At 47.0% G+C, this 27,402-nt stretch overlaps 1 protein-coding gene across 1 annotated transcript in view; it reads right to left on the reverse strand.

Moving 5' to 3' along the window:
- Positions 1-354: 354 nt before the first annotated feature.
- The window catches only part of LOC143927235 (arylamine N-acetyltransferase, pineal gland isozyme NAT-10-like), a 40,725-nt gene continuing 13,677 nt past the window's right edge, over positions 355-27,402 (reverse strand). The window contains exon 2 of the mRNA XM_077451235.1: positions 355-1,855. Coding sequence (XP_077307361.1) covers positions 974-1,855 — 882 coding nt within the window. The 3' untranslated portion in view covers positions 355-973. The remainder of the gene's footprint in view (positions 1,856-27,402) is intronic.

The following is a 27,402-nucleotide window of genomic DNA, read 5'->3' on the forward strand; positions in this document are numbered from 1 at the left end:
ATGCAACTGTGCTGAATTTAAGATCTGATCCCTGATTCCGGGGGGGGGGGCACATGACCCCCCTTGCCCCTACCTGCGGACGCCCATGATTGTAATGTCTACGGTCCTTTTATTATTATATTATGCCATGTTCTGTATGTTTTTCAGATGTATTTCCTGTATTTCCTGATGAAGCAGTCACTCCGCGAAACTAGTTGAAATGCCGTATCATCTGTAATTTTAGAAATATATATATTTTTTTGTCTTAATAAATGAATCGTTCAAATTTTTATATTTGCTTATATATTCGTTTATATACAATTCTTAATGTGTACCAGAATACTCCGCCATGCTCCTCTTTCTCGGAGGGCCTGGAATAGGGACCGGAACTCCCAAACCTCTATTCTAATTAAATTGGATGATGGTACATTCTGTATCTTTTGGTTTCAACATTATTTATTATGTTTCAGTGAGGCCACCCATTTCTGTATAAAGAATTAACGTGAACAGTTCAGTTATTGATAAGGACATATTACATAAAACAATACTCTGGAGGCGTAAAAACCAAAGACAAAGATCTACAGAGATACAATAAACGAGTAAAAAATGAAGCATAGAGGACAAAGAAACATACAACCCAAGACAATTAGTTTAAACACTCACAGACTGGCTAACTAGTCAAAAGTGTATAAAATATTAGGGATGTCCGGGGGACTAACAATAGTGGATTTCTCGGGTCCCCTCTATGTGCCTGCCCAAGTGACCCTCCAGATGCCTCTCCGGTCGGATGTGGTCTCTCCTCCAGTCAAGGTCTTCTTTCCCATTAATATACTAGGTCCTCCCATTCACTGTCATTGAGGGATTCCTGATTGGTCCAAATGGCACAATCATATCTAAATGGTGTGATTGGATGGAATTTAGGGGTGTGATGACCCTTCCCTACTAATTACTATCTACGGTTGATGTTCGGTGACTGGCAAGTATCCTTTTGCCTTTAAATTGTGTAACTGCCAGAGTTATTAACTACAACAAGCCGAGACTCTAAAACGATGCCAAACTTCTCTTCTAAAACTTTTTCCACTTCATCGTTTTGTAGCGTTTTGAGTTCCACCAGATCCACGCCCTTTCGATAGTTGTATTTGGTTTCCGTGTATGTCCAGCCGACGAGTGTCCGGACACCGTGGCTACATTGGAGGGAACACACGGACTTGTTGAAGAAAGCAGATTTTGGAGATGTTTGGTGGAACTTGCAGGACTCGATAAAGTCGTCTATAGTCCTCTCCTGCAGAGTAAAATAATGGATCTTCCTATAACTCGATTTATCGAGCAGTTCAGTTTCTGAAAACGATCCGTCAGAAACCATCTGCGTTCTTCTTATCTTGTCCAAGTACCACTTTCCCTCGCTTTCCGTGAGACGAAATATGCCGGGGGTCTGCGGCTGGTCCACCCCACTGGTTAGCTCTAGAGGCCGCCAAAGCTGAAGGGAAGATCCGTAGCCAGTGTCGGCAATGTACGTCTTGCTATCTATTGTCACCTTGAGAAGAAGATGGGTGGCGATTGGGTTGTATTCGTCCAGATGGGGCTGGTAAACGTTGGCTGAAAGCATGGCCACGTCGTAGCCGATCGTCTTCAGAGCCCAGAAGAGGAGGTGGTTTTGTTCGGAACACCAACCGCCTCTTGGCTTCATCACAAGCTTTTGAAAAGTGCTTTCTATGTCGAGAGAGATGGGTTCTCCGCAATGCGCGCTCAGGTTTTCAAATGGTATCGCCATGACGTGGTGGTGCATTATCTCAGAGAGGGTTTCCTTGTTGGCCAGTTTACAGGAACCCTTGTATCCCAGCCGGGACAGGTATTTGTCGATGTCCATTCTTGTACCCTAAAACACACAAAAAAAAATATACTTCTTACCAGTTGTATCGTTAGAATATTTATATCCTGTTTCAATATGTTTATTGGAAATTTGAGTAAACAAGAAAAAATAATATGCTTGTTAAATGCCCTCGCAGGGGGCTACAAAACATAAAACCACACCACTTTGACCTACAGGTAAGCCTAGATTAAGGCTTACCTGTAGGTCCAAGAAATATCTCCTAAACCTATACGGTTTAGGAGATATTTACCCGAAGACAGCGGCGCGCAGGCGCATTGGGCAGGCCGCAGATCGCGGCGCAATGACGTTATTTCGTTACGACGGGACTACGTTCAGGCTAGTAGCCAATAGCTTTGGTCTAGGAATTTGATCTGAGCATGCGTGGCACTTTGTCTGTCGGAGTAGGCTACACATGATCGGAGTATGTCCGATCGGAGCGTTTTGTGGGAAAATTTTACCAACAAGTTGGAAAACTTGGTCCGTCGGATATTCCGACGGAAACAGTCCGATCCAGACCGCACACAGTCGGAATATCCGACAAAACGGTCCGATAGGACACATTCCGTCGGAATCTCTGACCGTGTGTACAAGGGCGAAGACGGAGGACCGCTTCGAGGGCTTCGTTCTCAGGTAAGTTATTCATAATGAGCTAGTATGCTATGCATACTAGCTCATTATGCCTTTGCCTTTCAGGGTGTGTTTTTTTTTTTGCCTTTACTTCCTCTTTAACATATAGCATAATGCAAGCAGGGGATGGTATCGAAACTGGCTACAGTGTAAGGGTACCCTATCCCCCTTGTCGTCTCTAAAGGGGAATCCCTTCTCCTGCTACCCCCTTCCATGGGGGGGCAGCAGTAATTACTAGAAAAGTGAAAGACTATAAAGAAAAGTGTGAAAATCTAAGAGGCAGGAGAAAGAAGGTCAGAGGTAGGAGTGGGGGGAGGGGGGGGGAACTCAGACACGGACACCCCACCGAGGGGAGTCAGACCAGGCCTAGGCATGCTGCTTGGAGTGTAGGGAACTCATAAGAGATCCACGGCTCCCAGATTTTGAGAAGTTTAGCGTGTGAATCGTGCACAACGCTGGACCTGCGTTTCCTGAAGTAGCATAGCAGTCATACGTGTCTTCACCCCTTGGAAATCTACCTGCTGGGTCTTCCAGGCTTGGGCAAGGGTCCGCTTGGCAGCTATAAAGAGGTAAGTGGCCAGCTTTTGCTGAGGACCTCGCAAACCAGGTATCGAGACAATGTAGTAGAGCTAGCCTGGCGTTCCCTTCGGACTGTTAGATGGAAGCCCTTGTACACACGGCCGGATATTCCGATGGACAATGTCCGATCGGACCGTGTTGTCGGATAATCCGACAGTGTGTGGGCCTCCATCGGACTGTTTCCATCGGAGTATCCGACGGACCAAGTTTTCCAGCTGGGCTATAAAATTTTCCGACAACATGATCCGATCGGACTTTGTCCGATCATGTGTAGAGAATTCCCATCGGACAAAGTGCCACGCATGCTCAGATCAAATTCCTAGACCAAAGCTATTGGCTACTAGTCTGAACGTAGTCCCGTCCTAACGAAATAGCGTCATCGGATTTTCTGACAACTTTGTCCGACCGTGTGTATGCAACAGTTTCGGACAAAATCCGACGGATTTGGTTGTCAGAATGTTCGACCCGTGTGTACAAGAGCGAAGAGTGTCTACAGCAAACCAAAAACCTTAGACCAGAACCCCGCCAGCCTTGGGCAGGACCACCATGTGTGTAAAGCATCACCCCGCTGCCCACAGTTGCGAAAAGCATCTGTCAGAACTTCCAGGGAAGGCCTGAGCTGTGCGGGCCGTTGCCCAGTACCAGCGGAATAGAACCTTCTAGGGTATTTGTATTGAACGAGCATTTGGCTACCATTCTCCAGGCCTTACTCCAGTCTTCCAAGTCTATTGGGGAAGAATATTTATATTCATGACTAAAAGCCACATTATCAAATCGCTTCACTTGTGCGAACATTAGACAATACACGCAATTCAATCAGTTTTATTTTGTTTCGGGCTTCTAGGTGGGCTCTTGTGCTTTGTGAACTCCCTCTATAAATGTGTTAGCCCTTGTACACACGGGTCGGACATTCCAACAACAAAATCTGTCAGATTTTGTCCGACAGATTTTGTCCGAAACTGGTGTTGTATACACACGGTCGGACAAAGATGTCAGAAAATCCGATCGTTCGTAACGTGATGACGTTATTTCGATACGACTGGACTACGTTCAGGCTAGTAGCCAATAGCTTTGGTCTGGGGATTTGATCTGAGCATGCGTGGCACTTTGTCCGATCGTTTGTAGAGAATTCCAATCGGACAAAGTGCCACGCATGCTCAGGTCAAACTCCTAGACCAAAGCTATTGGCTACTAGCCTGAACGTAGTCCCGTCCTAACGAAATAACGTCATCACGTTACGAACGATCGGATTTTCCGACAACTTGATCATGATCCGATGGGACTTTGTCCGATCGTTTGTAGAGAATTCCAATCGGACAAAGTCCCATTGGATCATGTTGTCGGAAAGTTTTATAGCCCGGCTCTAAAACTTTGCTGTTCGGATATTCCGACAGAAACAGTCCGATGGAGCCCACACATGACAACACGGTCCGATCTGACATTTTCCGTCGGAATGTCCAACCGTGAGTACGAGGGCTTAGAGGAACGCAATGGCAGAGCTCCCATTTTGCCTTTTTTTTTCATGTTTAGGAGAGCGAGTTCCGAAATAGGAATAAAAAGGAGCAGCTCGCCTCCTCTTTGACATAGTCCCCCACCGACTCATCCCACCAAGGTCCAGCCGTGGCCTGCATCATTCAAACCACTTCCCGTCACCTCTTTCCTTTCTGAATGGATGCAGTGAGTGATCAGTACCAAGTCGCTCCTGTGTCCATTCATAACTGAAGCATATTAAATCGTGTGTCCTATGCTTCGGTTTGTGAATGAACAGGAAGCTTCTACAGAGCTTTTCCTGTTCATTAAATTCTGTGCAGCTGAGGCTGCAGAGATGGAGATCGGGGGCCGTGACCTCAAACTCCTTTCTCTGTCTCAAAGGTGAAACGTCAGGGGACTGTTTAGATTGCTGATATTTCACCAAAGCCCCCTCAACTGGTCTCCTAAAAGATTATGAAAAATATTTAAATATAAAATAGTAAAAAAGTAATAAAATAAAATGGTAAAAAAAATTATATATATATATGTATGTATATGTATGTATGTATATATGTATGTATATGTATGTATATATGTATATGTATGTATATATATGTATGTATATATATGTATGTATGTATGTATGTATATATATATATATGTATGTATATATATATATATATATATATATATATATGTATGTGTATGTGTGTGTATATATATATGTATGTGTGTGTATATATGTATGTATGTATATGTATATATATATATATATATATATATATATATATATATATATATATATATATGTATGTATATATATATATATATATATATATATATATATATATATTTTACCATTTTATTTTATTACTTTTTTACAATTTTATATTTAAATATTTTCCATAATTTTATATATACCGTATTTTTCGGACTATAAGGCGCACGTAAAAGCCTAAATTTTCTCCCAAAAACAACCGTGCGCCTTATAATCCGGTGCGCCTTATATATGACCTGTTGACATCGCTGGAGATTCGTGGAAAAAGCCACCCGGTCTCTTGACGTTAACCTTCGGACTATAAGGCGCACGTAAAAGCCTAAATTTTCTCACAAAATCGACCGTGCGCCTTATAGTCCGATGTGCCTTATATATATGGAAATATCCATTTTATCAGCCGGTCGTTGCTAGTGCGCCTTATAATCCGGTGCGCCTTATAGTCCGATGCGCCTTATATATGGAAATATCCATTTTATCAGCCGGTCGTTGCTAGTGCGCCTTATAATCCGGTGCGCCTTATAGTCCGAAAAATACGGTATATGTATCTCAGAAAAGTTAGTACACCCCTCACATTTGTGTAAATCTTTTCTTCTCTCTTTTTCATGTGACAACACTGAAGAAATGACACTTGTCTACAATGTAAAGTAGTGAGTGTACAGCTTGTATAACAGTGTAAATTTCCTGTCCCCTCAAAATAACTCAACACACAGCCATTAATGTCTAAACCGCTGGCAACAAAAGTCAGTACACCCCTTAAGTGAAAATGTCCAAATTGGGCCCAAAGTGTCAATATTTTGTGTGGCCGCCATTATTTCCCAGCACTGCCTTCACCCTCTTGGGCATGGAGGTCAACAGAGCTTCACAGGTCACCACTGGAGTCCTCTTCCCCTCCCCCATGATGACAGCACAGAGCTGGTGCATGTTGGAGACCTTCCCCTCCTCCACCTTCTATTTGAGGATCCCCCACAGATGATCAATAGGGTTTAGGTCTGGAGACATGCTTGGCCAGTCCATCACCTTTACCCTCAGCTTCTTTAGCAAGGCAGTGGTGGTCTTGGAGTGTTTGGGGTGGTTATCATGTTGGAATACTGCCCTGCGGTCCAGTCTCTGAAGGGAGGGGATCATGCTCTGCTTCAGTATGTCACAGTACATGTTGGCATTCATGGTCCCCTCAATGATCTGTAGCCCCCCAGTGCCGGCAGCACTCATGCAGCCCCAGACCATGACACTCCCACCACCATTTGATCAAAGATTGTATGGCTCAGAGCAGTGGGAAACAAAGTCTTACTTTGGAAGTTTGCAGTCAGGGTGTCCAAGCCGAGGTGTCCTCCCACACACCAATAGACAAACGGTCATCGAATAAAAGCAGCCGGCAACTCCATACTATCAAGCATATTTATTTTCAAGCCTTCATAGTGAGTACAGTCAGCAGCGGACTAGTATCTATTGTAGCTGGGCTGTAGTTGGGGGGGGTCTATTGTTACTGGGGGATCTACTGTTACGGCTGGTCTATTTTGTGGGGGGGTCTATATTGCTGGTTGGGGATCTATTGTTGTTGGGGGTGATTTAGTGTTGGGAAGGATTATTGTTGCTGGGGCGGTACTGGGTAAGGGTCAGAGACAAGGGATGGTGCTCGAAGGTGGGTAAGGGGGCGGAGACAAGGGATGGTGCTCGAAGGTGGGTAAGGGGACGGAGACAAGGGATGGTGCTCGAAGGTGGGTATGGGCGGAGACAAGGGGTGGGGCTCGAAGGTGGGTAGGGGGTGGAGACAAGGGACGGTGCTCGAAGGTGGGTAGGGGGCCGGAAACAAGGGGTGGTGCTCGAAGGTGGGTAAGGGGGCGGAGACAAGGGATGGTTTCGAAGGTGGGTAGGGGGTGGAGACAAGGGACGGTGCTTGAAAGTGGGTAGGGGGCTGAGACAAGGGCTGGTGCTCGAAGGTGGGTAGGGGCAGAGGCAAGGTGTGGGGCTCGAAGGTGAGTACGGGGGTGGAGACAAGGGATGGTGCTCGAAGGTGGGTAGGGGCAGAGGCAAGGTGTGGGGCTCGAAGGTGAGTATGGGGGTGGAGACAAGGGATGGTGCTCGAAGGTGGGTAGGGGCGGAGACAAGGGGTGAGGCTCGAAGGTGGGTAAGGGGGCGGAGACAAGGGGTGGGGCTCGAAGGTGGGTAAGGGGGCGGAGACAAGGCTTGACTCATTCTCTGAGAAAAAAGGGCCAGATGGTCAGCTTTAGGCTAAGTTCACACTGGCAGCAGAGGGGCAGTAAAAACACATGGTTGATCCTTGTTTTCACTGCCCCCTGATCACCCATCTCCAAATTAGCATAGCAGCCAGAGGGGTGAGTACATATCACTTTGCCTGCAATGCTTCCAAATGAGGAATGGCAATTTTAACTCAACATGTCAAACTCACCAATGTCAATGGGACGTCACTCCAACCACCATAGCCATTGATCTGATATAAGAAGGACTCTGAGGAGGACCCTGATTTAAGGGGGGAGGGGGATTCTGATGGGGTCTCTGATGTAAGGAGGAATGATGGGGACCCTGGTGATAGGGGGCACCCTGATGTAAGAAGGATGCTGATTGGGGTTGTGATGTAAGCAGGAACTCTGATGGGGACTATGATGAGGACCCTTATGTTGAACTCTGATGGAGACCCTGATATAAGGGGGCACTCTGATGTAAGAAGGATGATGATTTGGATTCTAATGTAAGGGGGCGCTATAATAGGGACTATAATGAGGACCCTTATGTAAGGGGGAACTCTGATGTGAACTCTGATGGAGACCCTGATGTAAGGATGCCGATTGAGATTCTGATGTAGGGGGGACTCTGATGAGGACCCTGATGTATAGGGGAACTCTGATGGAGACCTTGGTGTAAAGGGGCACTGTGATAGGGACTATGATGAGGACCCTGATGTAAGGGGGCACTCTGATGTAAGAAGGATGCTGATTGGGATACTGATGTAAGAGGGGACTCTGATGGAAACCCTGATGTAAAGGGGCACTGTGATAGGGACTATGATGAGGACCCTGAGGTATAGGGGCACTCTGATGTAAAAAGGATGCTGATTAGGACCCTGATGTAAGGGGACACTATGATAGGGACTATAATGAGTACCCTTATGTAAGGGGGAACACTGATGTGAACTCTGATGGAGACCCTAATGTAAGGGGGCACTCTGATGTAAGAAGGATGCTGATTGGGATCCTGATGTAGGGGGGACTCTGATGAGGACCCTGATGTAAAGGGGCACTGTGATAGGGACTATGATGAGGACCCTGATGTAAAGGGGCACTGTGATAGGGACTATGATGAGGACCCTGATGTAAAGGGGCACTGTGATAGGGACTATGATGAGGACCCTGATGTAAAGGGGCACTGTGATAGGGACTATGATGAGGACCCTGATGTAAGGGGGCACTTTGATAGGTACTATGATGAGGACCCTGGTGTAAGGGGGCACTTTGATAGGTACTATGATGAGGACCCTGATGTAAAGGGGAACGCTGATGTAAGAAGGATGTAGATTGGGAGTGGAGACTCTAATGGGGATCCTAATGTAATGGGGATCCTCTAACGTAAGAGGGGGTCTTTGATGGGGCCCCCTATGTAAAGGGGGACTCATTTATTTATAAAACAATTTTTTTTTAGAACACAAATATTCATCAATGATATTATGTGGCCCCTGTACCAAAAACATTTGGAGCCCCCCTGCTCTAGAGGGAGGAGGGGGGTTTGGGGGTACATAATGTATAAAACATACACATTGGGGGGCACAGAGCTATCGGGGGGGGGGCAGATCATGTGATCGGGGGGTCAAGATGAATTCATGAACGTCATCCCGCTGAAGGTTCTGCGGTGTCTTTGCTGCGATTCGCCTCCTTCTCCTTCACGATGGGATTTTAGTAAAAAGAACAGGAAAGTGAAATCAGTAAATCGATGGAACGTTTCTCTCCCCTCCCCCGCCCCCCCCCGAGGAGTTTTGTTTTTTCCGATCTCATCCGCTGTGATTCATGAAGCAGTCGGGGAAAGTTTTTAATATCCTGTGCGTTGGCTACAATGATGTCATTGGCGGGATCGAGCCGCCGAGTCACAGCAGAGCGACCGATGGAAAGATAGAGCGCGGGAATGACTTCGCCGCTCGGTGATAATGGATCGGCGCTGGAAGTAATAAAGTGGTAGAAGGTGGCGGCGGATGTATTCGTAGTTTGTCATTACGAAGGCGATGGAGCCGCAATCGCCGCCAATCTGCAGATTTATTAAAAGTGCGAGACGTTTAATGCTCCCGGAGATATTTCACCCGGAGTGGCGCCATTTAGAGGGAGTTCAGTAAAGCGGCGGGAATGATCTATGTACTGAACCTGAACTGTCACCAGAGGAGTTGGGACTCTGTTCAGCCAGTCTTGTGATCCAGGTACCTCTGCCGGACAACGCACACAGGTCCTACGCCGGTTTTCTGCAACCTGTTGGGATGTCTGGACCTGTTGCGGCAGTACGGTGTGGTGCAGGACACGCCCACTGAGTTCACTGGTGAATCATTGCTGGGCTCTCTCAGCTCTCTCCTCCTATCAGCGTGTTCCTATCCAGGAAGATCCTGATTGGCTCTTTGTACCGCTCCGCCCTCTCCCAATTTTAGTGCTACCGTGTAGAGGATTAAAGTCTATCCAAACCAAAAATATATATATATACATTCAATTTAACACTTACTGTTCTGTACTATAAAGAAGCAGCCTTGTCACCGAAGGACACTTTGCTCACAGCAGTGCGACTTGTCATGTGACTTTGGACACAAAGTCGCACGCCATTGATTTCAATGGAGCCCCTTCAAATCTATGCAACTTAAAGTCGCAGTGACTTTGAAAAGGTGCCGGAAATGCTTCCATTCCAGGAATGGCAATTTTAACCCACCAAGTCAAGTCAATGGGACGTCACCGCAAACCACCACAGCCATGGACCTGATATAAGAGGGACTCTGAGGAGGACCCCGATTTATGAGGGATTCTGATGGGGTCTCAGATGTAAGGGGGGCTATGATAAGGACCCTGATGTAAGGGGGAACTCTGATGTAAAAAGGATGCTGATTGGGATCCTGATGTTAGGGGGAACTCTGATGCAAAAAGGATGCTGATTGGGATCCTGATGTAAGGGGGCACTCTGATGCAAAAAGGATGCTGATTGGGATCCTGATGTAAGGGGGAACTCTGATGCAAAAAGGATGCTGATTGGGATCCTGATGTAAGGGGGAACTCTGATGCAAGAATGATGCTCATTGGGGTCCTGATGTAAGGGGGAACTCTGATGTAAAAAGGATGCTGATTGGGATCCTGATGTAAGGGGGAACTCTGATGTAAAAAGGATGCTGATTGGGATCCTGATGTAAGGGGGAACTCTGATGCAAAAAGGATGCTGATTGGGATCCTGATGTAAGGGGGAACTCTGATGTAAAAAGGATGCTGATTGGGATCCTGATGTAAGGGGGAACTCTGATGTAAAAAGGATGCTGATTGGGATCCTGATGTAAGGGGGAACTCTGATGTAAAAAGGATGCTGATTGGGATCCTGATGTAAGGGGGAACTCTGATGCAAAAAGGATGCTGATTGGGATCCTGATGTAAGGGGGAACTCTGATGTAAAAAGGATGCTGATTGGGATCCTGATGTAAGGGGGAACTCTGATGTAAAAAGGATGCTGATTGGGATCCTGATGTTAGGGGGAACTCTGATGCAAGAATGATGCTGATTGGGATCCTGATGAAGGGGGAACTCTGATGTAAAAAGGATGCTGATTGGGATCCTGATGTAAGGGGGCACTCTGATGCAAGAATTATGCTGATTGGGATACTGATGTAAGGGGGAACTCTGATGTAAAAAGGATGCTGATTGGGATCCTGATGTAAGGGGGCGCTCTGATACAAGAATGATGCTGATTGGGATCCTGATGTAAGGGGGAACTCTGATGCAAGAATGATGCTGATTGGGATCCTGATGTAAGGGGGAACTCTGATGCAAGAATGATGCTGATTGGGATCCTGATGAAAGGGGGAACTCTGATGCAAGAATGATGCTGATTGGGATCCTGATGTAAGGGGGAACTCTGATGCAAGAATGATGCTGATTGGGATCCTGATGTAAGGGGGAACTCTGATGCAAAAAGGATGCTGATTGGGATCCTGATGTTAGGGGGAACTCTGATGCAAAAAGGATGCTGATTGGGATCCTGATGTAAGGGGGAACTCTTATGTAAAAAGGATGCTGATTGGGATCCTGATGTAAGGGGGAACTCTGATGCAAGAATGATGCTCATTGGGGTCCTGATGTAAGGGGGCACTCTGATGCAAGAATGATGCTCATTGGGGTCCTGATGTAAGGGGGAACTCTGATGTAAAAAGGATGCTGATTGGGATCCTGATGTAAGGGGGAACTCTGATGTAAAAAGGATGCTGATTGGGATCCTGATGTAAGGGGGAACTCTGATGTAAAAAGGATGCTGATTGGGATCCTGATGTAAGGGGGAACTCTGATGCAAAAAGGATGCTGATTGGGATCCTGATGTAAGGGGGAACTCTTATGTAAAAAGGATGCTGATTGGGATCCTGATGTTAGGGGGAACTCTGATGTAAAAAGGATGCTGATTGGGATCCTGATGTAAGGGGGAACTCTGATGCAAAAAGGATGCTGATTGGGATCCTGATGTAAGGGGGAACTCTGATGCAAGAATGATGCTCATTGGGGTCCTGATGTAAGGGGGAACTCTGATGTAAAAAGGATGCTGATTGGGATCCTGATGTAAGGGGGAACTCTGATGCAAGAATGATGCTCATTGGGGTCCTGATGTAAGGGGGAACTCTGATGCAAAAAGGATGCTGATTGGGATCCTGATGTAAGGGGGAACTCTGATGCAAGAATGATGCTCATTGGGGTCCTGATGTAAGGGGGAACTCTGATGCAAGAATGATGCTCATTGGGGTCCTGATGTAAGGGGGAACTCTGATGTAAAAAGGATGCTGATTGGGATCCTGATGTAAGGGGGAACTCTGATGCAAGAATGATGCTCATTGGGGTCCTGATGTAAGGGGGAACTCTGATGCAAGAATGATGCTCATTGGGGTCCTGATGTAAGGGGGAACTCTGATGTAAAAAGGATGCTGATTGGGATCCTGATGTAAGGGGGAACTCTGATGTAAAAAGGATGCTGATTGGGATCCTGATGTAAGGGGGAACTCTGATGTAAAAAGGATGCTGATTGGGATCCTGATGTAAGGGGGAACTCTGATGCAAGAATGATGCTGATTGGGATCCTGATGAAGGGGGAACTCTGATGTAAAAAGGATGCTGATTGGGATCCTGATGTAAGGGGGCACTCTGATGCAAGAATTATGCTGATTGGGATACTGATGTAAGGGGGAACTCTGATGTAAAAAGGATGCTGATTGGGATCCTGATGTAAGGGGGCGCTCTGATACAAGAATGATGCTGATTGGGATCCTGATGTAAGGGGGAACTCTGATGCAAGAATGATGCTGATTGGGATCCTGATGTAAGGGGGAACTCTGATGCAAGAATGATGCTGATTGGGATCCTGATGAAAGGGGGAACTCTGATGCAAGAATGATGCTGATTGGGATCCTGATGTAAGGGGGAACTCTGATGCAAGAATGATGCTGATTGGGATCCTGATGTAAGGGGGAACTCTGATGCAAAAAGGATGCTGATTGGGATCCTGATGTTAGGGGGAACTCTGATGCAAAAAGGATGCTGATTGGGATCCTGATGTAAGGGGGAACTCTTATGTAAAAAGGATGCTGATTGGGATCCTGATGTAAGGGGGAACTCTGATGCAAGAATGATGCTCATTGGGGTCCTGATGTAAGGGGGCACTCTGATGCAAGAATGATGCTCATTGGGGTCCTGATGTAAGGGGGAACTCTGATGTAAAAAGGATGCTGATTGGGATCCTGATGTAAGGGGGAACTCTGATGTAAAAAGGATGCTGATTGGGATCCTGATGTAAGGGGGAACTCTGATGTAAAAAGGATGCTGATTGGGATCCTGATGTAAGGGGGAACTCTGATGCAAAAAGGATGCTGATTGGGATCCTGATGTAAGGGGGAACTCTTATGTAAAAAGGATGCTGATTGGGATCCTGATGTTAGGGGGAACTCTGATGTAAAAAGGATGCTGATTGGGATCCTGATGTAAGGGGGAACTCTTATGTAAAAAGGATGCTGATTGGGATCCTGATGTTAGGGGGAACTCTGATGTAAAAAGGATGCTGATTGGGATCCTGATGTTAGGGGGAACTCTGATGTAAAAAGGATGCTGATTGGGATCCTGATGTAAGGGGGAACTCTGATGCAAAAAGGATGCTGATTGGGATCCTGATGTAAGGGGGAACTCTGATGCAAGAATGATGCTCATTGGGGTCCTGATGTAAGGGGGAACTCTGATGTAAAAAGGATGCTGATTGGGATCCTGATGTAAGGGGGAACTCTGATGCAAGAATGATGCTCATTGGGGTCCTGATGTAAGGGGGAACTCTGATGCAAAAAGGATGCTGATTGGGATCCTGATGTAAGGGGGAACTCTGATGCAAGAATGATGCTCATTGGGGTCCTGATGTAAGGGGGAACTCTGATGCAAGAATGATGCTCATTGGGGTCCTGATGTAAGGGGGAACTCTGATGTAAAAAGGATGCTGATTGGGATCCTGATGTAAGGGGGAACTCTGATGCAAGAATGATGCTCATTGGGGTCCTGATGTAAGGGGGAACTCTGATGCAAGAATGATGCTCATTGGGGTCCTGATGTAAGGGGGAACTCTGATGTAAAAAGGATGCTGATTGGGATCCTGATGTAAGGGGGAACTCTGATATAAAAAGGATGCTGATTGGGATCCTGATGTAAGGGGGAACTCTGATGTAAAAAGGATGCTGATTGGGATCCTGATGTAAGGGGGAACTCTGATGCAAAAAGGATGCTGATTGGGATCCTGATGTAAGGGGGAACTCTTATGTAAAAAGGATGCTGATTGGGATCCTGATGTTAGGGGGAACTCTGATGTAAAAAGGATGCTGATTGGGATCCTGATGTAAGGGGGAACTCTGATGCAAAAAGGATGCTGATTGGGATCCTGATGTAAGGGGGAACTCTGATGCAAGAATGATGCTCATTGGGGTCCTGATGTAAGGGGGAACTCTGATGTAAAAAGGATGCTGATTGGGATCCTGATGTAAGGGGGAACTCTGATGCAAGAATGATGCTCATTGGGGTCCTGATGTAAGGGGGCACTCTGATGCAAGAATGATGCTCATTGGGGTCCTGATGTAAGGGGGAACTCTGATGTAAAAAGGATGCTGATTGGGATCCTGATGTAAGGGGGAACTCTGATGTAAAAAGGATGCTGATTGGGATCCTGATGTAAGGGGGAACTCTGATGTAAAAAGGATGCTGATTGGGATCCTGATGTAAGGGGGAACTCTGATGCAAAAAGGATGCTGATTGGGATCCTGATGTAAGGGGGAACTCTGATGCAAGAATGATGCTCATTGGGGTCCTGATGTAAGGGGGAACTCTGATGTAAAAAGGATGCTGATTGGGATCCTGATGTAAGGGGGAACTCTGATGTAAAAAGGATGCTGATTGGGATCCTGATGTAAGGGGGAACTCTGATGTAAAAAGGATGCTGATTGGGATCCTGATGTAAGGGGGAACTCTGATGCAAGAATGATGCTGATTGGGATCCTGATGAAGGGGGAACTCTGATGTAAAAAGGATGCTGATTGGGATCCTGATGTAAGGGGGCACTCTGATGCAAGAATTATGCTGATTGGGATACTGATGTAAGGGGGAACTCTGATGTAAAAAGGATGCTGATTGGGATCCTGATGTAAGGGGGCGCTCTGATACAAGAATGATGCTGATTGGGGTCCTGATGTAAGGGGGAACTCTGATGCAAGAATGATGCTGATTGGGATCCTGATGTAAGGGGGAACTCTGATGCAAGAATGATGCTGATTGGGATCCTGATGAAAGGGGGAACTCTGATGCAAGAATGATGCTGATTGGGATCCTGATGTAAGGGGGAACTCTGATGCAAGAATGATGCTGATTGGGATCCTGATGTAAGGGGGAACTCTGATGCAAAAAGGATGCTGATTGGGATCCTGATGTTAGGGGGAACTCTGATGCAAAAAGGATGCTGATTGGGATCCTGATGTAAGGGGGAACTCTTATGTAAAAAGGATGCTGATTGGGATCCTGATGTAAGGGGGAACTCTGATGCAAGAATGATGCTCATTGGGGTCCTGATGTAAGGGGGCACTCTGATGCAAGAATGATGCTCATTGGGGTCCTGATGTAAGGGGGAACTCTGATGTAAAAAGGATGCTGATTGGGATCCTGATGTAAGGGGGAACTCTGATGTAAAAAGGATGCTGATTGGGATCCTGATGTAAGGGGGAACTCTGATGTAAAAAGGATGCTGATTGGGATCCTGATGTAAGGGGGAACTCTGATGCAAAAAGGATGCTGATTGGGATCCTGATGTAAGGGGGAACTCTTATGTAAAAAGGATGCTGATTGGGATCCTGATGTTAGGGGGAACTCTGATGTAAAAAGGATGCTGATTGGGATCCTGATGTAAGGGGGAACTCTGATGCAAAAAGGATGCTGATTGGGATCCTGATGTAAGGGGGAACTCTGATGCAAGAATGATGCTCATTGGGGTCCTGATGTAAGGGGGAACTCTGATGTAAAAAGGATGCTGATTGGGATCCTGATGTAAGGGGGAACTCTGATGCAAGAATGATGCTCATTGGGGTCCTGATGTAAGGGGGCACTCTGATGCAAGAATGATGCTCATTGGGGTCCTGATGTAAGGGGGAACTCTGATGTAAAAAGGATGCTGATTGGGATCCTGATGTAAGGGGGAACTCTGATGTAAAAAGGATGCTGATTGGGATCCTGATGTAAGGGGGAACTCTGATGTAAAAAGGATGCTGATTGGGATCCTGATGTAAGGGGGAACTCTGATGCAAGAATGATGCTGATTGGGATCCTGATGAAGGGGGAACTCTGATGTAAAAAGGATGCTGATTGGGATCCTGATGTAAGGGGGCACTCTGATGCAAGAATTATGCTGATTGGGATACTGATGTAAGGGGGAACTCTGATGTAAAAAGGATGCTGATTGGGATCCTGATGTAAGGGGGCGCTCTGATACAAGAATGATGCTGATTGGGATCCTGATGTAAGGGGGAACTCTGATGCAAGAATGATGCTGATTGGGATCCTGATGTAAGGGGGAACTCTGATACAAGAATGATGCTGATTGGGATCCTGATGAAAGGGGGAAATCTGATGCAAGAATGATGCTGATTGGGATCCTGATGTAAGGGGGAACTCTGATGCAAGAATGATGCTGATTGGGATCCTGATGAAAGGGGGAAATCTGATGCAAGAATGATGCTGATTGGGATCCTGATGTAAGGGGGAACTCTGATGCAAGAATGATGCTGATTGGGATCCTGATGTAAGGGGGAACTCTGATGTAAAAAGGATGCTGATTGGGATCCTGATGTAAGGGGGCACTCTGATGCAAGAATGATGCTGATTGGGATCCTGATGAAAGGGGGCACTCTGATGCAAGAATGATGCTGATTGGGATCCTGATGAAAGGGGGAACTCTGATACAAGAATGATGCTCATTGGGGTCCTGATGTAAGGGGGAACTCTGATGCAAAAAGGATGCTAATTGGAATCCTGATGTAAGGGGGAACTCTGATGTAAAAAGGATGCTGATTTGAATCCTGATGTAAGGGGGAACTCTGATGCAAGAATAATGCTGATTGGGATCCTGATGTAAGGGCGCACTCTGATGCAAAAAGGATGCTGATTGGGATCCTGATGTAAGGGGGAACTCTGATGCAAGAATAATGCTGATTGGGATCCTGATGTAAGGGGGAACTCTGATGCAAGAATAATGCTGATTGGGATCCTGATGTAAGGGCGCACTCTGATGCAAAAAGGATGCTGATTGAAATCCTGATGTAAGGGGGAACTCTGATGCAAAAAGGATGCTGATTGGGATCCTGACTGATGTAAGAAGGATGCTGATTGGCCTCTTGATTTAAGGGGAGACTCTGATGGGGTCTATAATGAGGACCCTTGTGACTTGAGTGCCAGGGGGTGTAAAGTTGCACTGAAAATCCCGTGACATTGGAGTCGCACTCGTGTGAGTGAAGCCTTAAGCCAGCAATAGATGGATGGAACCTCTGCGGGTCTCTGCTGAACTTGTTGAGATTCCATCCATCTATGGGCAGGCTGGTTGTACTGAAGTCGATCCATCAATCAATCCCAGTACAACCAGCCTGTCCGATTATTTTATCATGCTGCGATCACTGCCGGCGACTTTAGCCATCAGCAATAATCATTGTGTTCTGCCGTCAAGGAAGGCTCCCCCCGCTGGCAGAACACATTGGCACTGTGGGGGGGATTCTCCCGACTGTGTTAATCGGGGGAACCGAGCAATTTTCTTACCTTCAACCCGCGTTTGCAAGAAAGAAAAATTGCATCATCTGTGACTTGCTCAAGGAGTCTATTTTTAAAACATTGTAAAGCGCTGCGCAAACTGTTGCCGCTTTATAAATCCTGTATAATATGAATAATACTAGTAGTAATTTGTTGGACGAATGTTCTACTTTTCTGCAGGCTGGACAGTCGCTGTGTTTTCTGCAAGTCGTAGAATAATTCCTATGATTCTCGGTGCCATCTAGTGGCCAAAGTGCAGTATAGTCTTCTGAAATACTTCAGTCAGAACATATACCACATGTTGGCCACTAGATGGAGCTGACGATGGAAAGGAATTACTCTAGTAAAGGAAATAGGGGGAGGATTCACCCAGTTTGAACGTTATGTCTCTGACATTCATCCGGTGAATGTTTTATAAAGAGGTCCCTTAATGTGTCAGGACTACAAAACAGCCCCACCCCCCAACTCATCTTCTTCACATGGGGGGAGGTGTTCTGTAGTCCACAGGTAGAACTGAGAACAATGTAAGCGATGAAGGAAAGAAAATCTAAAAAAGAAAACTAATGCAGCCGTCGCATCTAAGAATTGTTAAGCTGTAATATAAGAAATGTTGGCTTTTGGATTTAATAACCGCTTTAAACAATAAGCTTTTTACAATAAAAACAGTATAAAGCGTCGGGATTGAGATTCCGTCACACTGATGTCAAGGAGAATTCAGAGATAAACTGTTTTCACACGGCAGCTTTTATTATTACAGCACTGGGGACATTTTTTAGCTGGGGGGAGGGGGGCGGGGCACAGATCCGAAATACCGACAGGAATATTTACCATTGTCCTGCGCAGGAGATTAACCGCTTCACCTCTCACACCCCTGGTGGACCCGAGCAACCTCTACATTCCTGTTACGGGCCTATTATCCATTCAGTAAATATTTGTCATTGTTTAACCACCCGAAGACCCGGCGTGCACACTCACCCGGACACTTTATTTACTTGGTAACACAAATTGCTAATCAGCCAATCTCACGGCAGCAACTCAATGCATTTAGGCATCTAGACGTGGTGAAGATGACTTGCTGAATGTGGATGTGCAGCCGGATGGATGTGCAGCCGACAAATCTGCAGCAACTGTGTGATGTTATCATGTCACCATTCCTCCCACAGTGGGAGGAACGCTACTCCTGTGGTCAGTGGGAGGAACGGTGCTCCTGTGGTGAGTGGGAGGAATGGTACTTCTGTAGTCAGTGGGAGGAACGGTGCTCCTGTGGTGAGTGGGAGGAATGGTACTTCTGTAGTCAGTGGGAGGAACGGTGCTCCTGTGGTCAGTGGGAGGAACGGTGCTCCTGTGGTCAATGGGAGGAACGGTACTTCTGTGGTCAGTGGGAGGAACGGCACTTCTGTGGTCAGTGGGAGGAATGGTACTTCTGTGGTTAGTGGGAGGAACGGCACTTCTGTGGTCAGAGGGAGGAACGGTACTTCTGTGGTCAGTGGGAGGAACGGTGCTCCTGTGGTCAGTGGGAGCAATGGTACATCTGTGGTCAGTGGGAGGAACGATACTCCTGTGGTCAGTGGGAGCAATGGTACTTCTGTGGTCAGTGGGAGGAATGGTACTCCTGTGGTCAGTGGGAGCAATGGTACTTCTATGGTCAATGGGAGGAATGGTACTCCTGTGGTCAGTGGGAGGAACACTACTCCTGTGGTCAGTGGGAGCAATGGTACTTCTATGGTCAATGGGAGGAACGGTGCTCCTGTGGTCAGTGGGAACAATGGTACATCTGTGGTCAGTGGGAGGAACGGTACTCCTGTGGTCAGTGGGAGCAATGGTACTTCTGTGGTCAGTGGGAGGAACGGTACTTCTATGGTCAATGGGAGGAATGGTGCTCCTGTGGTCAGTGGGAGCAATGGTACATCTGTGGTCAGTGGGAATAACAGTACTCCTGTGGTCAGTGGGAGCAATGGTACTTCTGTGGCCAGTGGGAGGAACGGTACTTCTATGGTCAATGGGAGGAATGGTGCTCCTGTGGTCAGTGGGAGGAACGGTGCTCCTGTGGTCAGTGGGAGGAATGGTACTTCTGTGGTCAGTGGGAGGAACGGTGCTTCTGTGGTCAGTGGGAGGAACGGAGCTTCTGTGGTCAGTGGGAGGAATGGTACTTCTGTGGTCAGTGGGAGGAACGGTGCTCCTTTGGTCAGTGGGAGGAACGGTGCTCCTTTGGTCAGTGGGAGGAACGGTACTTCTGTGGTCAGTGGGAGGAACGGTACTTCTGTGGTCAGTGGGAGGAATGGTACTTCTGTGGTCAGTGGGAGGAATGGTACTCCTGTGTTCAGTGGGAGCAATGGTACTTCTGTGGTCAGTGGGAGGAACGGTGCTCCTGTGGTCAGTGGGAGAAAGGCACTTCTGTGGTCAGTGGGAGGAACGGTACTTCTGTGGTCAGTGGGAGGTACGGTGCTCCTGTGGTCAGTGGGAGGAACGGTGCTCCTGTGGTCAGTGGGAGGAATGGTGCTCCTGTGGTCAGTGGGAGGAACAGCACATCTGTGGTCAGTGGGAGGAACAGTTCTTCTGTGGTCAGTGGGAGGAACGGTGCTCCTGTGGTCAGTGGGGGGAACGGTGCTCCTGTGGTCAGTGGGAGGGATGGTACTTCTGTGGTCAGTGGGAGGAACGGCACTTCTGTGGTCAGTGGGAGGAATGGCACTTCTGTGGTCAGTGGGAGGAACGGTACTAATATATCAGTGGTCAGTGGAAGGAATTGAGCTCCTATGCAGATGACACCAAGCTGTGCAGTGAAATAACGTCCTTACAGGATGTCTCCAATTTACAACCTGACCTCAATGCTCTGTCTGATTGGGCAACTAAGTGGCAGATGAGGTTTAATGTTTAATAAATGTAAAGTTCTGCACGTGGGGTCTAAGAATATGCATCATACATGTTAGAGGGAGTACAACTGGGGGGATCCATGGTGGAGAAGGGTCTGGGGGAGTCAATGGTGGAGTAGGATCTGGGGGAGTCCATGGTGGAGAAGGATCTGGGGGAGTCAATGGTGGAGAAAGATCTGGGGGAGTCAATGGTGGAGAAGGATCTGGGGGAGTCAGTGGTGGAGAAAGATCTGGGGGAGTCAATGGTGGAGAAGGATCTGGGGGAGTCAGTGGTGGAGAAAGATCTGGGGGAGTCAGTGGTGGAGAAGGATCTGGGGGAGTCAGTGGTGGAGAAGGATCTGGGGGAGTCAATGGTGGAGAAGGTTCTGGGGGGATCCATAGTGGAGAAGGATCTGGGGGAGTCAGTGGTGGAGAAGGATCTGGGGGAGTCAATGGTGTGGAAGGATCTGGGGGGATCCATAGTGGAGAAGGATCTGGGGGAGTCAGTGGTGGAGAAGGATCTGGGGGAGTCAATGGTGGAGAAGGATCTGGGGGAATCAATGGTGGAGAAGGATCTGGGGGAATCAATGGTGGAGAAGGATCTGGGGGAGTCAATGGTGGAGAAGGATCTGGGGGAGTCAATGGTGGAGAAGGATCTGGGGGAGTCAGTGGTGGAGAAAGATCTGGGGGAGTCAGTGGTGGAGAAGGATCTGGGGGAGTCAGTGGTGGAGAAGGATCTGGGGGAGTCAATGGTGGAGAAGGTTCTGGGGGGATCCATAGTGGAGAAGGATCTGGGGGAGTCAGTGGTGGAGAAGGATCTGGGGGAGTCAATGGTGTGGAAGGATCTGGGGGGATCCATAGTGGAGAAGGATCTGGGGGAGTCAGTGGTGGAGAAGGATCTGGGGGAGTCAATGGTGGAGAAGGATCTGGGGGAATCAATGGTGGAGAAGGATCTGGGGGAATCAATGGTGGAGAAGGATCTGGGGGAGTCAATGGTGGAGAAGGATCTGGGGGAGTCAATGGTGGAGAAGGATCTGGGGGAGTCAGTGGTGGAGAAGGATCTGGGGGAATCAATGGTGGAGAAGGATCTGGGGGCTTTGGTAGTTCATAAGCTCAATAATAACATGCAATGCCAAGCTGCGGTTTGCAAAGCGAGGAAAGTCCTTTCTTGTATTAGAAGAGGTATGGACTCCAGAGAGAGAGATATCATCTGTACAAATCATTAGTAAGACCTCATCTGGAATATGGAGTTCAGTTTTGGGCTCCAGTTCTCAAAAAGGATATCGGGGAACTGGAGAAAGTGCAGAGAAGGGCAACCAAACTGATAAGAGACATGGAGGAGCTCAGCTATGAGGAACGATTAGAGAATCTGAATGAATAAATTCTTGATAAGAGGAGATTAAGGGCCGGTTCACACAGGGGGCGACACGAGGCGACACAACTTGCCTCGCCGCGACCTGACAAGTCGCCCCCGTTCTGTACAATGGAACCGTTCTAAGAGGAGCGACTCGAGTCGCTCCGTCTTAGAAAAAAGGTTCCTGTACTACTTTTGGGCGACCTCGGGGCGACTTGCATTGACTTCTATACAGAAGTCATTTGCAAGTCGCCGCTGAGGTCGCGGCAGGTCGCGGCGAGGCAAGTCGTGTCGCCTCGCATCGCCCCCAGTGTGAACCGGCCCTTAGGGGGGATATGATCACATATATAAATATATAAGTGGTCCATATGGTGAACTTGGTGTTGAGTTATTCACTTCCTAACCTCTTCAGCTCTGGAAGATTTGGCTGCTCAATGACCGGAGCACTTTATGCGATTCGGCACTGCGTCGATTTAACTGACAATTGCGCGGTCGTGCGACACTGTACCCAAACAAATTTGACGTCCTTTTTTTCCAACAAATAGAGCTTTCTTTTGGTGGTATTTGATCATCTCTGCGGTTTTTATTTTTTGTGCTACTAAACAAAAGAAGAGCGACAATTTTGAAAAAAACACAATATTTTGTACTTTTTGCTATAATAAATATCCTACATTTTTTTTTTTCTAAATTTTTATTTTTTCCTCAGTTTATTCCGATACGTATTCTTCTACATATTTTTGGTAAAAAAAAATCGCAATAAGTGTACATTGATTGGTTTGCGCAAAATTTATAGCGTCTACAAAATAGGGGACAGATTTATGGCATTTTTATTATTATTATTTATTTTTTTACTAGTAATGGCAGCGACTTGCTTTTCTTATCGGGACTGCGATATTGCGGCAGACAAATTGAATACTTTTGACACATTTTTGGGGCCATTGACAATTATACAGCGATCAGTGCTATAAAAATGCACTGATTACTGTATAAATATCACTGCCAGGGAAGGGGATAACACTAGGGGGCGAGCAAGGGGTTAACTGTGTTCCCTAGGCGTGTTCTAACTCTAGGGGGGTGGGACTGTCTATCGCGCCCGCCGGGCACTCGCATTGGCTCTGGGCACACAATGAGGTCCTTTGCCTGTGCCCCTAGTGGCCAAAAGGTTAAGCGACATAAGGTAACGTCGTTTCGTCCAGCTGTGCCATTCTGCCGCAGTAAAACTGTGGTGGTTGGCCGGCAAGCAGTTAAGGTCATCACAGAAGACAAGGGGACTCTCTTTACGTCTAGAGGAAAAGGGATTTCATCTTCAAATACGGAAAGGTTTCTTCACAGTAAGAGCTGTGAAAATGTGGAATAGACTCCCTGCAGAGCTGGTTCTGGCCAGATCAGTAGATTGCTTTAAAAAAGGCCTGGATTATTTCCTAAATGTACAGAATATAACGGGGTACTGACATTTATAGGTAAAGTTGATCTGGGGAAAATCCGATTGCCTCTCGGGGGATCGGGAAGGAAATTTTTCCCCTGCTGTAGCAAATTGGATCATGGCTCTGCTGGGGTTTTTCACCTTCCTCTGGATCAACTGTGGGTGAAGGATTGTGTATATGGGATTGTATTAATTATTTTTTTTGCTTGAACTGGATGGACTTGTGTCTTTTTTCCACCTGACTAATTATGTAACTGTGTGTCATGGGTCAGTGGGAGGAATGATGCTTCTATTTCAGTGGTCAGTGGAGGGGCTGAAGCTCCTGTGGTCAGTAGAAGGAATGGTACTCCTATATCAGTGGTCAGTGGGAGGAATGGTACTCCTATATCAGTGGTCAGTGGGAGGAATGGTACTCCTATATCAGTGGTCAGTGGGAGGAATGGTAATCCCATATCAGTGGTCAGTGGGAGGAATGGTAATCGCATATCAGCGGTCAGTAGAAGGAGTGGTACTCCTATATCAGTGGTAAGTAGAAGGAATGGTAATCCCATATCAGTGGTCAGTGGGAGTAATGGTAATCCTATATCAGTGGTCAGTGGGAGGAATGGTAATCCTATATCAGTGGTCAGTGGGAGGAGTGGTACTCCTATATCAGCGGTCAGTAGAAGGAGTGGTACGCCTATATCAGTGGTAAGTAGAAGGAATGGTACTCCTATATCAGAGGTCAGTGGGAGGAATGGTAATCCCATATCAGTGGTCAGTGGGAGGAATGGTAATCGCATATCAGCGGTCAGTAGAAGCAGTGGTACTCTTATATCAGTGGAAAGTAGAAGGAGTGGTACTCCTATATCAGTGGTAAGTAGAAGGAATGGTACTCCTATATCAGAGGTCAGTGGGAGGAATGGTACTTCTATATCAGTGGTAAGTAGAAGGAATGGTACTCCTATATCAGTGGTAAGTAGAAGGAATGGTACTCCTATATCAGAGGTCAGTGGGAGGAATGGTACTTCTATATCAGTGGTAAGTAGAAGGAATGGTACTCCTATCTCAGTGGTCAGTGGGAGGAATGGTACTTCTATGTAGCGGCCATAACCCGTTGCAGGCCGACCTTGACTTGATGGGCTTACCAGTTACCTTCTCTTGGCCTGCTCCTCCTCGTCTAGGGGTTCCCAGGGTTTATACCCAAGACTTGTACACTGACACAGATGAAGTCCTTTTAAAAAGGTTTATTTTGCAGTAGAACTTTCAAATAACACAGTCTCTGTGGGAACAGAGGGCACAGGTGAAGAACTCAGGCACCTTGAACTGCAGGTCTAACAAAGTCTCTATTTCCGCCCAGAGAGTAGCCACTCGCAGCTAGGCACTTAAAAGCTGAACAGGTCTCTAGCCAGAGATCATGGCAATCAGCACGTTGACTCAAAACTTGAACAATCAACAAAGGGTGAACAGGAACCTTTTTCCGCCGTACCTGGAACGTTTCCGGCTTCCTCAAAAAAAAGTGTGAATTCGTCAATGTCCTTCCCAACTCAGTAACCAGGCACTTCCCAGGATGCCACTTGCTGGCCCTCCTCCGAAGAGTCCTCCCCCGATCACTTCCACGGAGCCGTGGTGCCCCTCCAAGCCGAGAGCACACCCAGACACTGATGGTGTCTTGCATGTGGATTTTGTGAACACAAGTGGATTTTTTGAACTAAAGTGGAGAGTTAACAACCAGGAGTTGAAAACAGGAGTTAAGACAGGAGTCTCTAACCTCTATCCTACATCCATCCTCCCCTCCATTTTAAAGATCCCACTGCAAGGGGCAACCAGACAGCTTTCCAGAAACGTCAGGCTGACAGCAAGCCAGATTCACCGGAACTAGAGTGTTTAACGGGGACCACCGCAGCCAGGTAAGCTCGCACCTTCACTCCCCCCCCCAGTGATTGTTCCAGGGACTCCATCCGACCGCCTACGGGGGTCAGGAAAGAATTTTTGCCCCACTGGTGCGTTTGGCTGCTACTGTCAGGGGGTTTTTCGCCTTCCTCTGGAACAATCAGGAACAACCATAGGTTAGCATACCCCTACCTCCGGCCTCCTTTCCATTTTTTACGCTATCCTAGGACGACTACTCAAGATCACAGCCAGACTTCTTTTCTGAGCGGAGACCTTCACCTTAAGTAAAGGTAGCTGGAACAGCCAGCAACCGAATACAACAACTCCTTCCGCATCCATATAGGCATCCCCTGATCAACTTGCGCGCTAATAGCCTCAAGCACGGCGGCAAGTCTGATACATAGCCTCACCTCAGGATCAATACCCTGATCAGGATCATCATCTTAGGCCCATAGTACCATCAACAGCATCCACAAACCATGTGCTACTTCAAATACTCAGCTGAAGTTCTGCACAGACTAAGGAACATCAACACCACATTGCCATCTTCCATACAAAAAATACTTCAAAGAGAACAACTATTAAAAACCGGACGACAAGCAGCTCCCAACCACAGGAAGACATCTACTCGACCACTACAATTAGATTGCGCCTTGATTAACGCCAGGTCTGCAGTCAAACATAGACTGGAAGTACACGACTTCATCATCGAGAACAATGTAGACTGCCTCTTCATCACCGAAAGCTGGTTAACCTCTGACTGCAACACCATCCTCACCGAATTGGTGCCGGAAAACTACAGGATCCTAACCGAACACCGGATAGGGAAAAAAGGAGGAGGCCTAGCAGTGATCTTTAAAGGTCACCTTGATCTCACTAAACCATCATCTCAGAACCCAGTGTCTTTTATGGAAACCCTGACGCTACATTTTCAACCAACACCCCATGACACCACTCATATTCTACTGTGCTACAGACCACCGGGACCAAAGTCCAATCTTCTTTCACCCCTCACGGAATCCTTTGCAATGCACACCCTAAAATTCAAGAATTTCCTGGCACTCGGAGATTTCAACCTTTGGGCAAACGAGCCTAAAGACCCCATCGCGACTGCCTGCATCAATCAACTAGAAGAACTGGGTCTACAGCAACTGATAAAGACTCCCACGCATGGGTCAGGACACACCCTGGACCTCATTTTCAAACAGAACATCGACGTCAACATATGCGACAACATAACTCTGCCATGGACGGATCACCACGCCATCAAATTCAAAATCACTACCAACATCACCAACGCAAAAAGGAAACCTGTAACAACGCACTGGACCAGATCGCATAAAAAACTGTACTCCGAATCCTTCAAAACCACTCTGTCCAAAAAGATATCTACAATAACCTTAAACCACTCTACGGAGGAAACACTCAACTCCCTGAACAAGGCATTGCTGCAATCAGCAGACTCGGTAGCACCAAAATGCAGGGCTCTCATCAGGAAGAAAAATGCTGGATGGTTTAATAGCTCCCTCTCCGTACTAAAGCAAGAACGCAGAAGAGCGGAAAGAACATGGAGAATAAATCCCACCGAGGAAAACCTATTTAACTACAAAGGTCTCACAGAGAATTATCGGAAAGCAATCTTCAATGCCAAAAAGGACCACTTCTCATATACAATCTCAACGGCCGCAAACCAACCACGGGAACTTTTTAAACTGGTTAATCAATCAATGAATCCGGTGTGCCTAGAACCCCCAGAAAGCGAATCCCAGGATTACTGTGACAAACTGTCGGATTTTTTCATCGATAAAGTCAAAACCATCAGGAAAACAATTTGTCAGAAGAAAACATCCAACCTCAGCCAGCAAATACATAAAGAGGATGTCCGCACCAACATACCGCAACTGCCAAAATTTTCACTATCCCCAATTACCGTAGACACCGCAAAAAACATCATTAATAAACTGCGTGACAGTACCTCACCTATTGACATCATCCCCACAAAACTACTGAAAGAATGCTCCGACATCGTGGCTCCAACCATAACCCACCTCATAAACCGATCATTCCACAA

The sequence above is a fragment of the Lithobates pipiens genome, unplaced genomic scaffold, assembly GCF_037356315.1.
Source record: "Lithobates pipiens isolate NorthernLeopardFrog02 unplaced genomic scaffold, aLitPip1_a1.2 Scaffold_10, whole genome shotgun sequence".
NCBI lineage: Eukaryota > Metazoa > Chordata > Amphibia > Anura > Ranidae > Lithobates > Lithobates pipiens.